This window comes from Hyla sarda, chromosome 11 (genome assembly GCF_029499605.1).
Source record: "Hyla sarda isolate aHylSar1 chromosome 11, aHylSar1.hap1, whole genome shotgun sequence".
NCBI classification, from domain to species: Eukaryota; Metazoa; Chordata; class Amphibia; order Anura; family Hylidae; genus Hyla; species Hyla sarda.
The window spans coordinates 31,903,011-31,919,752 of NC_079199.1; the positions used below are offsets into that span (position 1 = coordinate 31,903,011).

The window sequence follows — 16,742 nt, forward strand, 5'->3', positions numbered from 1 at the left end:
AGGGGAATACCCCTTTACATTTCTTCACACTGTATTATATTGTTATTCCAGATGCTGTGTGGAAAGGAAATCCCACGGTGGGTTAACCGTTTGGCCTACTTTAGCTCGTGCATACCATTTCTCCAGAGTTGCCTACCGAAAGAGTGGTTGACACCAGCAGCTCTACAGAGTCACATCAGCCTTGGCCTCCAGCGAGAAGACCAAGGAGACACAACAGATGAGGACTCTCCGTCTACATCGAATGTGGCTGCAGGCACAACAACAACTGCCTCCGCAGGGGCTTCACGAACCTGTAGACACACTAGAGTTTAAATGACTTTAAATGAGTGTTCTTCAGGACTTTTCCAGACAGGAATTTAACCGATTTCCAAGTCAAGAACATTCATTATCTGGTTAAAGATTTTTATTTGGGGATATTTCCTGTTCTCCATGAATTCTCTTTCCCACCGTGTGATTCTTCGCATTTTGAAAGGATCATGATTATGCAAAAAAGCAACAATTTTCTTTTGAAGATTAATTCCCAAGGAATTCATGTGTGTGCTGCATTATACTTTATTTTTCATTCATTCATTAAATGCAAATAACACCTACACAGGATGCAGGGAGCAAATGTTGATGACATTGTCATTAGTTCATGGAATTCTAAGTACAATAAATGCATATGTTACAAAGGATAAATAATCTGGTTTAGAATTGTATATTAATTTACCTTATAAGGCAATATTGCGTTAAAGGGTCACTCTGTTGCAGAACAACTTATCCCCTATCCACAGGATAGGGGATAAGTGTTTGAACATGGGGGGTTTGACCGCTGGGACCCCCCATAATCCCCTGCCCGGCATTCCCATCGATCTCCGCTCCATGCACAGATTACTTGTTAGGGGTTACGCTGCTGCCAGGCTTTCTGGCCGTGAGCGCGCCCCTGTTCCGTCCCCCGATGCCGGCAGCGCCTGTGTCCGCACCTCGGGAAGTGGTTGCAGGCGTCCCCCGGCCCGCAACTCACCCTGCATCGCTCCTGCTCCCTCTGTCTGCTTGCGCGCGCGTGGCCACTTCCTGGGGCGTGCACCGGCTCTCAGAAATGTAAAGGGTCAGTACGCCCTTAATTGGTTCTTGTTAATTAGTGAAGTTGTTAATTAGTGAAGTGCCAGCACTTTCTCTATTGCCTTGCCGGATCTTTGTGCCATCATTGCCTTAGAGAAAGCATTCATTTGTGTCTTGCCTTACCGTGTAGCTGACCTTTGCTACATTTCCTGACCTTTGCTCCTTGCCTCCTGACCTCTTGCTACAGTGCCGCCAGCCCTGACCTCCCGCCTGTCCTGACTACGAGTTGTCTCATCCTATCTGTGCCACGTTACACCTCGGCAGCCTGTGTGGAAGAGTCGTATCAGGGGTGGCGACCTGGGTGCCACCTGCCGCAGCAAGTCCATCCCGCTTTGCAGCGGGCTCTGGTAAAAACCAGCAGCACCTTAGACTCTGCTCCCTGGTACGGCTCACGTCATCATCCACACAGGTCCAGCGGATCCAGTTCACCTCAGCCGTAACATTACTGTTGAACTCCGCACAAAGCTGTGGCTGACATGCCCCCTTCATGTAGCTAGAGATATATCTCCATGGAGAGAGAAGGGGGTCCAACCCCTGGGACCCCCCATGATCAGACACTTTTCCCCTATCTTGTGGATAGGGAATAAGATGTTCTGTAATGGAGTACCCTTTAAGGCCACTGCAATTTTTGAGCCAACCACAAACATGAATTGAAAAGGAATGGAAAATATAAAGGAAGGACTTAGGGCCCATTCACACTACATATTTTACAAACAAAATTCCACTCGAAGATCGATGCAGCAGTTTCCCATTGTTTTCAATGGGATTCTGCTGTACCAATCCCAGACTCTGCCCAAAGAATGAAAATGTTCTATCCAACACAGAATCCACATATATTCTGCATCAAAGGTAACAAGTGAATTATTTTTCCATGGTGTAAATTCCATTTTAAAACAATGGGAAATGGCAACAACTTGGTTTTCCCAAAGATTCCGGTAGGAAAGTAGTGTCAGAATCCACATAACAAAAATCTGTGTACACAAGGCTTTACTGGCAGGTTCTCTCTCACAGTACAGCTGATCACTTTTGGTCTCAGCAGAAGGATATTTTGTGATTTGCTTTTCACCAATGGAACCTTTTAAAAGGTAACATTCCATGCGACCAGAGACAATGTCATAAGTCACATGGTCTCCAGGGGGCGTGGCTATAGTGCAGTGGGAGGGTGGATAGCATTACTTCAGGAAATCACTTCCACCTTACTATGTACCTACATAATGCAGCACAGGCACGCCACCAGGAAATTATGTGACCTATGACCTATTGTCTCTGGCCGCATAGATTACTGGAAAAGGTAAATAAAATACCCTGAAAAAAAAAGACTTGAAATACGAAACTTCAGCGTGTGGATCCCATGAGAAAAGCATATTACACAATATTATAACTTGGCATCTTGGGTCAAAGGCTGAAAAAAATACCCGTTTATGGTCTATTCACACGTACAGTATTCTGCGCAGATTTGATGTGCAGGATTTTCTGCTGCAGATTTCAATGTTAACTGAACACAGCTTGAAATCCTGTGCAGAATACTGTACGTGTGAATAGACCCTTAAGGTATGAAGTCTCCTCTCCTGACCTATTTGCTTTACAAAATGAAGTTTGAAGTAGTATTTGACATTCCTCTGGAAGTATGACTAATTTGACAAGGGGAATAGCAGTTAGGCTATGTTCACAAAATTTTTCCTTGTATATCGGGCAATAAAATTTCTATATAATGGTGGTTTACGGCACCGAAAAAAACTGGAAAAAATGTGCAGTGTTCTTATTGAGTTTTATTGAACGATTAATCTGTTCACACAGTAAACAATGATTCTGCTGCTGTCATTTTTACATCTTTAAAATTAGTGACGTTATTTATTGTGGCCGATTTAGCAAAAAAAAAAAAAAACACCAACATTTTTTGTGCCCAGTATTTTTTAGCAGTTGTTTTTCATGAAAAATGACCATGGCTGAAAATACTGGCCAAAATATGAAGTGTGAACATAACTTAAGGGTACTCTGGAGGAGTTTTTTTTAGCACCAGTTGCTTTGAAAAAAAAACCCATATTTAACCCCATTTGTAAATTACTTCTATTTAAAAAGCTTAATCCTTCCAGTACTTATCAGCTGCTGTAGGCGCCATAGAAAGTTGTGTAAATCGTTCCAGTCTGACCACAGTGCTCTCTATTGCCCCCTCTGTCCGTGTCAGGAACTGTCCAGAGCTGGAGAGTTTTGATATGGGGATTTGCTCCTACTCTTTTCTGTCTGACCACAGTGCTCTCTGCTGCCACCTTTGACCATGTCAGAAACTGTCCAGAGTAGAAGCAAATCATCATAGCAAACCTCTCCTGCTCTGGACAGTTCTTGGCATGGACAGAGGTGTCAGCAGAGAGCACTGTGGTTAGACTAGAAAGAACTACACAACTTCCTCTGGAGCATACAGCAGCGGATAAGTAGTGGAAGGATTACGATTTTTTTAATAGGAGTCATTTACTAATCTGTTTTAAGTTTCTCCCACCAGTTAAAAAAAAAAAAAAAAAAAAAAAAAAAAAAGTGTTTTCCACACTGTCATATGCTCCCAACTTGTTTGTGCTTTAACCCAGGACCCTCAGGACGGACCCATTTTTTACCTTAATGACCAAGCTCTTTTTTTTTAAATGTGACATGTCTCTTTAAATGGTAATAACTTTAGAACTCTTTTTCTGAGCGGAGCGATTCTGAGATAGTTTTTTCGTGACATGTTGTACTTTATATAAGTGGTGCATTTTTGTTCTCAACAAATATTGTGAAAAACTGGCATTTTTTAAATTTCTTTAATGGTGTTCACTGTGCGGTAAAAGTGATGTTATATTTATTCTGTGGGTCGGTACGATAATGGAGATACCCATTTTATACAGCTTTTTATGTTCTTTTTTCCTTTTTCTGAGCAAAATTATTTTTTTCCCTTTTTTGTGTTATGTTCCGACAGCAGTAACTTTTTTATGTTTCGTCGAACGCCATTGAGTGAGGGCTTATTTATTGGTATAACTTTTGCGATACATGAACCTTTTGATCTTTATTATTCGGCTATTTGTATTAAAATTGGGGAATTTAGCTTTTTTTTTTTTTTTTTATTTTTTTTTTTACGGCGTTCACCATGTGGGATAATTTACATTATAGCTTTATAGTACATGTCATTACGGACGTGGCAATACCTAATATGCATATGGTTTGTGTTTTTTTTTGTTTTTTTATCATTGGGAAAGGGGCATTTTTTTTTACTTCATACAATTTAATTTTTTTCACTTTTTACAGGTTATACTATGCTGCAATACATTTGTATTGCAGCACAGTGTGACCTGATCAGCTGCACACAGTACAGCCTGTGCGATCCAGCCTGTGGCTTCCATAGCAGGCAGACAGGAGGTAATCATCTGTCCTACTGCTGTCATAGCAGCTAACGGTGATCCATGATCGTGTCGCAGTGCCACCATTGGTGAACAGGGGGAGCTCCCTCCCTCTGTCACCGGTAATCAGTGCTGCGGTTAGATTGACCGCAGCACTGAAGAGGTTAACTGTCAGGATCTGGGCGCAGCTCCGCTTCTGTCAGCTGTAGTGGGTGCCCGGCCATATGCGATCGCCGGCCTCAGTCGCCGATCACTGCCCGCACGCTCGCAGCGCCGTGATCGGGAATGGACGTATATATATATATATATATATATATATATATATATACATATACGTCCATTTGCGTTATGTCACTGGAAAGATGGATGTATATATATGTCCATTTGCGGCAAGGAGTTAAGGCTATGTTCACACGATATAATTTCCGTGCAGAATTCCACACTGGAATTCCGCACAAAGATTCAGCAGCAGCAGAGTCCCATTGATTTCAATGGGATTCTGCTGCGCTGTTCACACAGCAGGAATTCTGTGCTGGAAACATCTGGTGTCTGCCCAAAGAACAGACATGTCCACATGGAAATGCATTCTCATCTATGAGACGGTGCATTTCTGAGTGGTCCTAGCATCGGCATGTTCTGCTGGCGCTCCACTGTAGGGGGAATGTCCACACAGGGATTTTCTGTGCGGACATTCTCCTGTGTGAACATAGCCTTAAAGGAACGCAGTGATATACTTTTGATACTAATATCGACTCATTTTAAGGGTTTGTTTACACATTTTGTTTTTTAATTGCAATCATTGAATGCAGAGCCAGGAATAGATCATAAATTGAGAACACTTAGGTGGCCAAAAATGTGCAGAATGTCCGCCTGGAAAGCACATCTGAATAATCCGGCAAGCACTAGGACTGTTCAGAAATGCATTTCTGAGCGGAATCTGCAGAAAGAATAGACTATTCTTTCTGCGGATTCAGGAATCAGGAATTATGCCCCGTGTACAGTGCAGTATAATCAATGTTGCTCTGCTGCAGTGGAATGTCCGCGCTGAATATTCCTGCGGAATTCTGCATGGACATTCTGTCATGTGAACATAGCCTAATAAAAAAGAGACTGGGACTTATCCTCTTTTCAAGTCTATTGATGACTTTCTATTCTTAAAGGGGTTCTCCGGTGCTTACACATCTTATCCCCTATGCCTGATCATGCACGCGGCCCCCCGTTTGTAATCAGTCCGCGGAGCGTGTTCGCTCTGTGTCTGATTACGGGCGACTACAGGGCCGGCGGGGACTACACGCCCTTTCCCGTAAGCTTGCATTGAGGGGCAGAGCATGACGTCACACGCTGCCGGCCCTGTAGGGACTGATTACAAACGGGGGGCCGCGTGCATGATCCCGGGCGTCCCCAGCTGCGGGACTCCCGCGATCAGGCATCTGATCCCCTATTTTTTGGATAGGGGATAAGATGTGTAAGCACTGGAGAACCCCTTTAATAATTGCAATCAGTATGTTCCAAACATAAAGTAGGGCTTGTAGTAAATTTGGCACTAAGTATGTGCAGAATAAGACTTTGCCTGGCTTCACATTACCATTGTTCCTTCTGTTGTCCTGCTCTGTCATTGGAACAGAACAAAATGTATTGGTCGATCTGCTCCATGCTGGGCATAAACAGCACCCGACATACCCCATTGACTGTAATGGGGTCCGTGAGCTTGCAGGAATGGTGTCCAGTATTTTACCAGACTAAATAGTGCAGCATTTTGGATGGAGGCACCTGTTAGAGCCGCCAATAAAAGTGTGAACCCAGCCTTACACCATATGCAACAGGGACCAAAAGAGGAATCGTCTTAACAATGGAACGGCCCCAGATTTACTGTTGTACTGTTGTCAAAAACAGGAAGAACACTTAGATAAAATGGTCTTAATGACTGGATAATTTTATTTTCTAGACCGTTATATTATGTAACATTCTCATCAAATAATCATATGGAAGACTGCAGTCGATATACATCACCTATGGCAAGAGAATTGATTCTGTACAGACGTCCTGGAAACATCTTACAATCAATTCGTATGCACTTAAAAGCAAAAAATACATGTTTTATCTGTTTGTTTGTTGCCTTTACTTCTTTTATTTGTATAAAATTCACAGAACTGTAACAATAAAAAGAAAGTAGAATGCGAAGAAAAGTGACCAAGTCTTTATTAGGAGTTTTATGCAAATTCTGAAATCTGATTCATTCATCTGGCAACAATTGTGGGAAATGGACAATAAATTGCTATTAATGTAGTTATTTCAAACTGTTTGTCTTAACTACTGGGGGATTCACATACAGCATTGTCTGGAAAAACAGCAGTTTTGTATTCAGCTTCTTCAGCCAAAAGCAGAAGTGTATTTTGTAAGGAGTTGGAAATCTAAGGCATGGACTTTTCCTTCCTGCGGAATGGCTTTGGCTCAAAAAAAAACTGCATTAATAACACTGTGAGTATGTAAAATCATCCGAATATTATATTGGAATGACCACCTCAAGATTTCAGTCATCTCACGACCACATAACAATATGCTATGAAGCCAGAAATAAAGTGTACTTTATTATACAGTGATCCCTTACTTACAATGGCCTCAACATACAATAGTTTCAACATACAATGGTCTTTTCTGGACCATTGTAACTTGAAACCAGACTCAACATACAATGCTATGGAATCTGCAAAACGTGTCAAGGGCTGGAAGAACCGACCACTCAGAATGGACATTTCACTGGTAAAACCCCTGTATTCCTAAAGTGTATGCACTGACTGGTGCCTGGTAGCGCCCCCTACAGTACAGGGAGGTATTACATGTTCTGTACTCTTTACCTGTATTACTGAAGTACATGCACTGACTGGTGTCTGGTAGCCCCCCCTACAGTACAGGGAGGTATTACATGTTCTGTACTCTTTACCTGTATTACTGAAGTGCATGCACTGACTGGTGTCTGGTAGCCCCCCTACAGTACAGGGAGGTATTACATGTTCTGTACTCTTTACCTGTATTACTGAAGTGCATGCACTGACTGGTGTCTGGTAGCCCCCCCTACAGTACAGGGAGGTATTACATGTTCTGTACTCTACCTCTGCCAGGGTTAGCTGCTCCTTTGGACACCAGGTGAGGGCGACTCCATTTTACTATTTTTAGGACATTGCGTGTACTGTACAGGACCCTGAAGAAGCTCCTGTCCTCTACATAGACCAGTGTTTCCCAAAGAGGGTGCCTCCAGCTGTTGCAAAACTACAACTCCCAGCATGCCTGGTTTCGAAACACTGAAATAGACAGTGATTTACAGCTCCCAGCAGAACTTTCTTACTTTTATATGTAAGGATTTGCTTTATCAGTTATCTACTTATTTTTCTTTAATCCTCACTTTTTTCGATGACATTTTGGTGGCTTCAGAACCAAATACCAGTTTTCCATAGAGTTCTGGTCTCAACATACAATGGTCTCAACATACAATGGTTGTCCTGGAACCAATTAATATTGTAACTTGAGGGACCACTGTAATGGGCTGGGATACAAAATCACAAATATTTGAGCAGATTTATACGGACTATACGGCCCGATCTTACAGTCTTATTTTCTTCCATCTACCCACTACTTATTGTAAATCTACATTTAGTAGTCTGGAGACACATATATCTGCATCGGAGCTGAATATATACACGTAGAAGAATTTTTAGAACAAGACTATTTACAAAAAAGTTTTTAAAACAAATTTGGCAATGATACCAGTTTTGGCAGAACCCTACCCAAAAAACGCTGTTTGGGGGCATTACCAGCAGATCAGAGGTGTTTCTGGGGGCACTTGTGTATGTTCTAATTTATAAAGAAGATAAAGAAAAAACAGGGATATGCGCCCCTAGTGAAGGATGTTTGGGTGAAATAAAGTCAGGTTTAAATGTCACACTCACCGAGTTGTGTTGCGCTGAGAGCACAACACCTATGATAGCCTTAGATAGATATCCCAGGTCTGCAGCCACGGTCCTCTGGACCACTAACGATGTCCCAGTAATAGTAGGTGACACAAACAGACAAAAAATGGGCCATTGATGGCACTGGTCCCCGAATGCCTGGAGGGCGCGGACCAGGTACGGACCACACCGGAACATGAATTCGCAGGAACAGGTCAGACAGGTAACTAGTTTCGGCCTGTGTCTCAGGCCTTACTCATACACCTGTATGAGTAAGTATGAGTAAGGCCTGAGACACAGGCCAAAACTAGTTACCTGTCTGACCTGTTCCTGCGATTTTATAAGTAATAAAGCATACTGTTCCTGAGAGCGGAGTGGCTGGACCCTACCTTTGTTTCAGAATTCACGTTCCGGTGTGGTCCGTACCTGGTCCGCGCCCTCCAGGCATTCGGGAACCAGCGCCACCAACGGCCCATTTTTTGTCTGTTTGTGTAACCTATGTTCTAATTTAGGCTACTTAACCCCCTAACCCACCATGACATAGTGGGAGTGTTAAAGAGGTATAGATATGACACAGGAGATCAGCTGTCTCCATATAGGACTGCTTTCAGCAAATCATAGCTACGCTCAGTGGCCAGCATTGAAACTAGCTGTAATGCTGGTGATTTAACCCCATGCTGAGCAGCATCTATGAGGTTAGAGGCTACCTATACATTATTTCAGGGGTCTGCTCACTCCCCACTACACTGAAGGCCACAATGACTGCCATGATAGGAGCTCTACTACAGTCTGTCTATGGGCTGCAGTGAAGGGCACAAGCAATCGAGTGATCACGTAGTAAAGTCTCCTTGGGAAGGAAAGAAATGTAATGAGAATAAACACACACACACATACATCGCCCATATACTCCAAAAAAGTTACCATAATTGTTATGACTACATATCAAAATGTCTGAAATATAGAAATAAAATATAATGTTCTTGATCCGCACAGTGAAAGTCATAAGTGAAAAAAAAAATCCTTAGAGCCAGAATTGCAGTTTTTTACTCTCCTCACATTCCAGAAAAAAATTGAATGAAAAGCTATGAATAAATCCCATCTATTTCAACATGGGAAGCACTATGATTGGCTGAGAAAAGAAATTAAAAGTTACAGTGATCAGCAATTTTTTTCCATTTTAAGTTTTAATTTGTTAAAAGTGATAAAACATAACATATACATTGGGTGTCACTGTAATTATTTTTAATTAATGGTGTAAAAAAATTAACACCCCCCCCCCTCAAAAAAGGTACAGAATTTTTTATTTTTCAGCTTCATCATTGTTTTTGTTTCACATTATATTTTATGGTAAAATGTAAGATCTATTAAAGGGTACAATTAGTCCCACAAAAATTAAGCCCTCATATGGCTCCTAGAGGGCAGAGAGGATAAAACAAAAACACACAAACAATAAATAATTTCTATTTAATTATCACGTGGTAAGTAGGAAGTACTTTCATTTCAGCCATGTACTCAGGCTGTCAATCAGGTCTGACTGGCAGGAGGAGATGTGGCGAGTGTAAATTTAAAAGCTCTGTGACTGCAAAACCATTGCACCACATGGTACCTGTATGAAGCACCAGGGGTCTGGCATCGAAGAGTACTCAGCTGTCTGGGTTGAGCCCAGGAGAGTCCGTATGGTACAAAGAGATGAGTAACAGGCAAAGGTACAGGTTCAGAGTCAACAATAAAAGTAAGGCACAGGAAGATGTTATAGAACAGGAGGGCTCAGGCAGAGATGGAAGCCAGACAGCAGGCACGGGTCAATACATAACAAGATGAGATATAGCACACCTTTGCAGTGGAAGCTAAAGAACCACAATAACATTCAGGCACAGGACCTTGGGCAGATAACTCTTAAAGGGGTACTCCGGCCAAAAGACATCTTATCCCCTATCCAAAGGATAGGGGATAAGATGTCTGATCATGGTGGTACTGCCGCTGGGGCCCCTGCAATCTCTCATGCAGCACGAACCTGTCTCAGCTGCACGCAGCGCTGGAGGCTCTGTGTCTGAAGCCTCACGACCACAGGGCCGGAGTATCATGATGTCACAACTCTGCCCCCTTGTGTAGTCCCACCCCCTCAATTCAAGCCTATGGGAGGGGCATGATGTCACAAGGGGACGGAGTCATGATGTCACGATACTCCGGCCCTGTGGTCGTGAGGCTTCAGACACGAAACCTCCAGCGCTGCGTGCAGCTGAGACAAGTGGGTGCTTCATGAGAGATTGCGGGGTCCCCAGTGGCGAGACCCCCGCGATCAGAGATCTTATCCCCTATCGTCTGGATAGGGGATTAGATGGCTTAGGGCCAGTGTACCCCTTTAATACCAGGCAGCTAAGCATGTATAGATGGGGGGAAAATGTAGGGATGCACATGCTGACTCTTTAACTAGCTGATAGAGCACACGTGTGGCCTATATAGACAAGACCAGAAAGTGTCAGGACAGAAGGCATGGAACAAGCCAGGACAGCAAGGCACAGAGTAGAGACCTGCAGTGGGAAAAAGAGCAGCATGTCAATGGGAGCCACCTACCAGTACCTGAACCAGGTGTCCCTAAGCACTGCAATAGCCAGAGAGCATGGTAAGGAGACGATGACAGAATAAATAGGTAGGAGGACACTGGGAGAAGCCATCTGCCAACATTATAATCCCTGGCTACAGTGCTTATTCACCTCAGCCAGTGATTGGCTAAATGGACATCCCTAACCTTTCTTATGTGTTGAGATCCGGTAGTGATCAGCAGTAACCTGGGCAGCACCAGAACAGCAGAAGCAGGAGAATGGTAGGGTGAGTAATGTTTATTTTATATTTACCCAGGATGACAATTTAAAAAAAAAAAAAAAATAGTTTGAAGGTAAACCATTTCTCCAGAGATGCTTTTGGTGGCAAGTACACTGCGGCACTTACCAATTTACGAAATTCCTTGAGAATCTATAAGATATTTCAAGTTCTTTTACATGAATCAGTATACTTAGTCCACAAGCATATCTGGAGAAAAAAAGATATAGCTCTTGCTTATCCACACTGGCTTAAAGGAAATCTGTAATCAGTGTCACCTGCACTAACCTGTCGGTACAGACCGGAAGACAACCATACTTACCTTGTCCCGTTCCGTGCTGAACTTCTCTGGCAACCTTCTTTGGTATCTTCAGCTCTGGGCCAGACTTGGAGCATGGGTGGAGCTTAGTGACGTCACTGCTGCTTGCTAGCAGCAGGACCCAACAGAGAACAGCAGCGGTGATGTCACTAAGCTCCGCCCATGCTCCAAGTTGGGCCTGGAGCTGAAGATACCGAAAAAGATTGCCAGAGAACTACAGCACAGAAAAAAAAAAAAAGGTATGTACCATTGTCATCATTGTCACCTGCACTGTCATCATTGTCATCCTTGTCACCTGCACTGTCATCATTGTCACCTGCACTGTCATCATTGTCACCTGCACTATCTGTCTGTACAAACAGGTTAGTGCAGGTGACACTGATGACAGGTTTCCTTTAAACACATAATTTCCTGTCTCCACACACAGATGAGTGTCTCAAAGACATATCACTTCTGGTGCATATGATTCACATATTTAAAAAATAACAGTTCTGTTAACACTATTTGATAATCCCTTTATATTCCAAGAAAATATATCTAGTTATATTCTTGCCATATGGTAGTGGTGGGGTTGGGGCAGGTGAATATGCTTTCTTTTTTATTTTTGCAGCCCATTGTATATGTTCAAACTGTCCTATGTCTAGGCATCGTACGTCGAGGAACCACTGTACTATATTTATTTTGTCCCAGAGTGGAAGGAGAGCGGTCCTAGAGCTAGAGTAGAAATGGTAATCTGGAGGAGATGGTAATCTGGCCCTTGCCATAGCTATCATTAGTAAATGTCAAAACAATAGAGTCTATACAAGTCTATATATAAAAGAATTAAAAATGATGAATTTTACCCTTTGGTGAAAAGCATAGGCATATATATGGTATATATGTGGTTGCCACATATGACTTTACTACCTCTATCCTGTTTGAAACCTCTGCTGCTGCATAGACCTCCAAAAACTGCTGAGCAGGTCAGAAGCAGCTAACTAGCCAACTATAATGTGGTGAGGGGGGCCAATCATAAAGTAGTGGAAGGGGCCTCTCACCTTCTACGCACAAATGCATATAGCATCCTGGCATACTGTACATGACACCGGTAATGATGACCTGTACATTCATAGAGCAAATCAGTAGAAATGCATTATGGGAGGCATATTAGGGACATCAGCAGAGCAAACAAAGAAAGTGGCATGCATGTAATCCTCCGTGATCCAAACTATGAATGCAGACAGTATACAAAGTACATTATATAGTTCTCCACAAATGTTCTGTGGCTCTTGGACAACTCTTCTGATTATTCTTTTACCTCTGTCAGAAATCTTGTGAGGAGAACCTGGTTGAGGCACATTTATAGTAAAATGGTTGTCTTTCCACCCCACCAGTGCTCACTGGAACATTCAGAAGCTTAAAAATGCACCTGTTACCAATGTCATTGTTATGTTTTGCCACAATTAGGCTGAGGTCTTGGGACAGCTCTTTGCTTTTACCCATCATGAGATGTGTCTTGTGTGACACCTTAGCAATAAGACTTTTTTCTAGCCATCAGTTAGGACTAAACCAGCTGATACTTATTTGCACTGACAAGGGACTGGAGTGTTTTTTAATTAGTGATAGATTTCAGCTGTTGTCTTGGCTTTCTATGCCTCTTGTACCTGCCTTTTTTTCATTTGTTCAATACTTTTTTTTCGCCTGCGCCACATTATTACACATAACTTATTTTCTACGCTTTGTTTGTATGTATGGATTACTTGGGTTGTTATCAACATCTCATGAAAATTTCATGTCGATATCTTTAGTGACAAAAATGTTCAATACTTATTTCACCCACTGAATTTACATATTTATTACAATGGAGGATATAAATTCAGTCTTGGAAATTTCCTTTAAAAGGAAAACGGTCACCTGTACACCCGCACTATAACTCGATACACCGGGTTATAGTGTGGATGAACAGGAGACCCATGTGGGGTCTCGGACTGCTATACCCCCTCTAGGTCCCCCTCTTTCAGCGCTGACTTGCGCTCTGGAGGCGGGCCTGCCGGCTAGATTTAAACATTCATAAGCGCTGGGCACGTGAGCACTCAGTAGGCACGAGCGCTCACGTGAAAGGCACTTATGAATATTTAAATCCAGCCGGCGAGCCCGCCTCAAAGCACAAGTAAGCGCTGGAAGAGGAGGACCTTTAGAGGATCGGGGCTCTGGACTGTAGGTAGATATAGCAGTCCGAGACACTGCATTGGTCTATAACCCGCACTATAACCGGTGTAGCGGGTTTCACACATCAGAGATTTTGTGAGAGTCTGTTTGACTTGTAGACATGAAACCAAAAAGGACCTATCATCGAATTCTGAGGACAACTTTCCACAGGGCAGTGATCTGGTAAAGGCCTTCTGTATTGGTTGTGTGGGGGGTTTAGTTTTTATTTTATACTGTAACTAAGCCAAGGTTAAAATCCTGATCAGACAAAAGTGATCAGTGCAATTCACATTAATGTACAACAAATGAATTGAACAAAACCGTTAACTACACATCAAAGGGCTAAGCAGATTTTAGAGAAAGCACATTTCAGGATTACATCTGCCTATTTGTGCTCATGCATCACAATACAGCAAAAAATGAGATTCTAGAAATACAAGAAGGTAGTGGAATGAATGAAACCCAAATCGTTCATTTTTCTTACCTCCGTGCCAAAGAAATCAGATAATCCTCAATGTAATTACTTGTTGTCTCACATGACTGCTCATTGCTGCGACTTATGAAATAAGCGATGAATATTGTAATACAAGGAAAATCCTTTCATCCAGGATCAGTAATGATTAAAGTCATCCTGTTTCTGGCATGTATAATCTGAAATCTAAGATAAAAGGTATCAATTAGAATAAGTGAAAAAGTAGAACTGATATATACAGCATAATTGATATATATATATATATATATATATATATATATATATATATATATGTGTGTGTGTGTGTGTGTGTATTTGAAAAAAGTGTCAATCTATAACAAAAAACAGAAAAATTAATCAATGTAACAAAAAACTTTTTCTAATTCTTCACAATTTTTGAGGTCTCTTGCTTGTTATTAGTGAGTATAAACATTCATGTTTAATATCCAGGGTCTACATGCTTAAATTCATAGAACTATACCCCCTGTACACGCCAATATATGTGCTCTAAGTGATCCGGAAATAATAGGTTAGGCATGAAAAAACAGATATATGCTGGCTATTAATTCCCTCTGTTCTAATCTGGAAAGATTTTGGAAAGATGTTTATTATGCGAGGATGATTATGAGAGGATAGATTTCCTGAGATGGAATAAAGTCAATAGATTTTTAGAAGGCTGTAAACCATTGATCAATAGATTCCCTCAAGCTGTATCATAGGTCATGTAAAGATATGAAACATAGCAGAAGAGTGATATTATCGCAATGTATTAAACTGTAGAGGGGTATTCCCTACTCGTAATGTTATTCCCTATCCACAGGATAGAGGATACACAAGCTGGGGGTCTGACTGGTTGGTCCCCACTAATCATGAGAACTGAGAAAAAATTGTCCCCTGAATGAATGGAGCGTATGTGTGGACACCACTCTATACATTCTCTATGACCCCTTACACACTACAGAATATCTGCCCAGAGAAATTCCTTGTGGACATTGGGGGAGATTTATCAAAACCTGTGCAGAGGAAGAGCGGTGCAGTTGCCCATAGCAACCAATCAGATTGCTTCTTTCATTTTCCACAGGCCTCTTTAGAGGCCGTTGGCTGTCCGGGCATGCTGGGAGTTGAAATTTTTCCAACTATTTTTCCACCTATTATATAATAAGAATGGTGTCATAGGCATTGACTCATGTAACAGGAGCCCTCTGATAAGGCACTAACCCTGTGTTATGCCAAAATCCTTTGTCGAGGGGAGGGGGGCCTTAAAATAATACCACTCCTTGCCCAGTGGTTACAGCAGTGCCTTCCCTTTCCTGCTGGTAATTCGTGTAATGGAATGCACTTAGTCATAGTTCTCTTATCTGTTCAATTCTCAGGAAAGGCTTCTAGGAAGCCTGCAGAAATGAGACGTTGGGTCCCTCTACTGACCAAACTGGTGAAGTTTTCAATAAAAGCCAAGAAAGGACAAAAACTGGAAAAAAAAAGAAACTACAAAGAAAAAACATTTTATCTCTAACCCCCAACTACAGTATTCAAAAGCAAACACAGTAAATAGCTTGAAAGACACTGGGGAGTGCGTGGAATTTTATTATTGTTGGGGTAGGTGAAGGTGATTTTTGTTAATGTGTACGTGCGCCAAATAAAAATGTTTTCGTTAAAGCATTTGATAAATTTTGCACAGGTACACACAGTTTTTATTCCGTTGCACAAAATGTTGTGACTTCATTACACACACCAAAAAGCTAAGCCATGTCTGGGCTTGTGTATGTTTGTGACTTTTTGGAGGTGTTTTTGAGTAAAAATTTGCAACAATCCTTCCCCACTGCAAAAAGCTGACCATTTTTTTTGACCCATCGCACAAAATTGTGCAACCTTTTTACCACTTAAAAACAATGTATGGCTGGGTTCACATCACGTTTTTGCCAATTCGGGAACGCATATGGCTGGGGGGAGCTAAAACCGTTTGCTCCCGTATCCCTGCCGTATGTCGCACGTATATAATTCATTTCGGTGAGCCGACCGGAGTGAAACGCTGACTTCGGTCGGCTCATTTATGCCCCGTATGCGGTTTTCCACCGGACCTCAAACCGTGGTTGACTACGGTTTTGGGTGTGGTGGGAAAACCGCATACGGGGCATAAATGAGCCAACCGGAGACAGCGTTTCACTCCAGTAGGCTCATTGAAATTAATTACATACTGGCTGCATATGGCAGGGATACGTGAGCACAAGGTTTTAGCTCCCCCCAGCCATATGCAGTCCCGAATTGGTAAAAACATGATGTGAACCCAGCCTTAGGCTCGGTTTCCAGACAGGTTTTTTTTTCTGGCATTTTTTGGAAAACTTCCACTGCAGTTTTTGAGCCAAAGCCAGAAGTGTATTCAAAAGGAATGGGAAATATCCTTCCTCATGGATCCACTTCTGGCTTTGGCTCAAAAACTGCAGTGGCGGTTTACCAAAGTATGCCAGAAATAAACCTGTGTGGAAACCTGGCCTTAAAGGGGTACTCCGCCGCACACATCTTATGCCCTATCTAAAGGA

The 16,742-nt window shown here is 42.2% G+C and overlaps 1 protein-coding gene and 1 long non-coding RNA gene across 4 annotated transcripts in view; one reads left to right on the forward strand and one right to left on the reverse strand.

The window, feature by feature from the left end:
* The window catches only part of LOC130295888 (deubiquitinase DESI2-like), a 107,541-nt gene extending 102,802 nt beyond the window's left edge, over positions 1–4,739 (forward strand). The window contains exon 5 of one of the 2 annotated variants that reach the window (XM_056547189.1): positions 52–4,739. In XM_056547189.1, the coding sequence (XP_056403164.1) occupies positions 52–312 (261 nt within the window). In that variant the 3' untranslated portion in view covers positions 313–4,739. The remainder of the gene's footprint in view (positions 1–51) is intronic. The other variant, XM_056547190.1, reaches the window with a different exon arrangement.
* LOC130295892 (uncharacterized) overlaps positions 1–16,742 on the reverse strand; it is a 136,365-nt gene that overhangs the window by 101,295 nt on the left and 18,328 nt on the right. The window contains exons 2-3 of one of the 2 annotated variants that reach the window (XR_008849037.1): positions 14,218–14,391; positions 4,824–6,913 (exon numbers count right to left, since the gene is read on the reverse strand). This is a non-coding gene — a long non-coding RNA (uncharacterized LOC130295892). Of the gene's footprint in view, positions 1–4,823; positions 6,914–14,217; positions 14,392–16,742 lie in introns of those variants that run through there. The other variant, XR_008849038.1, reaches the window with a different exon arrangement.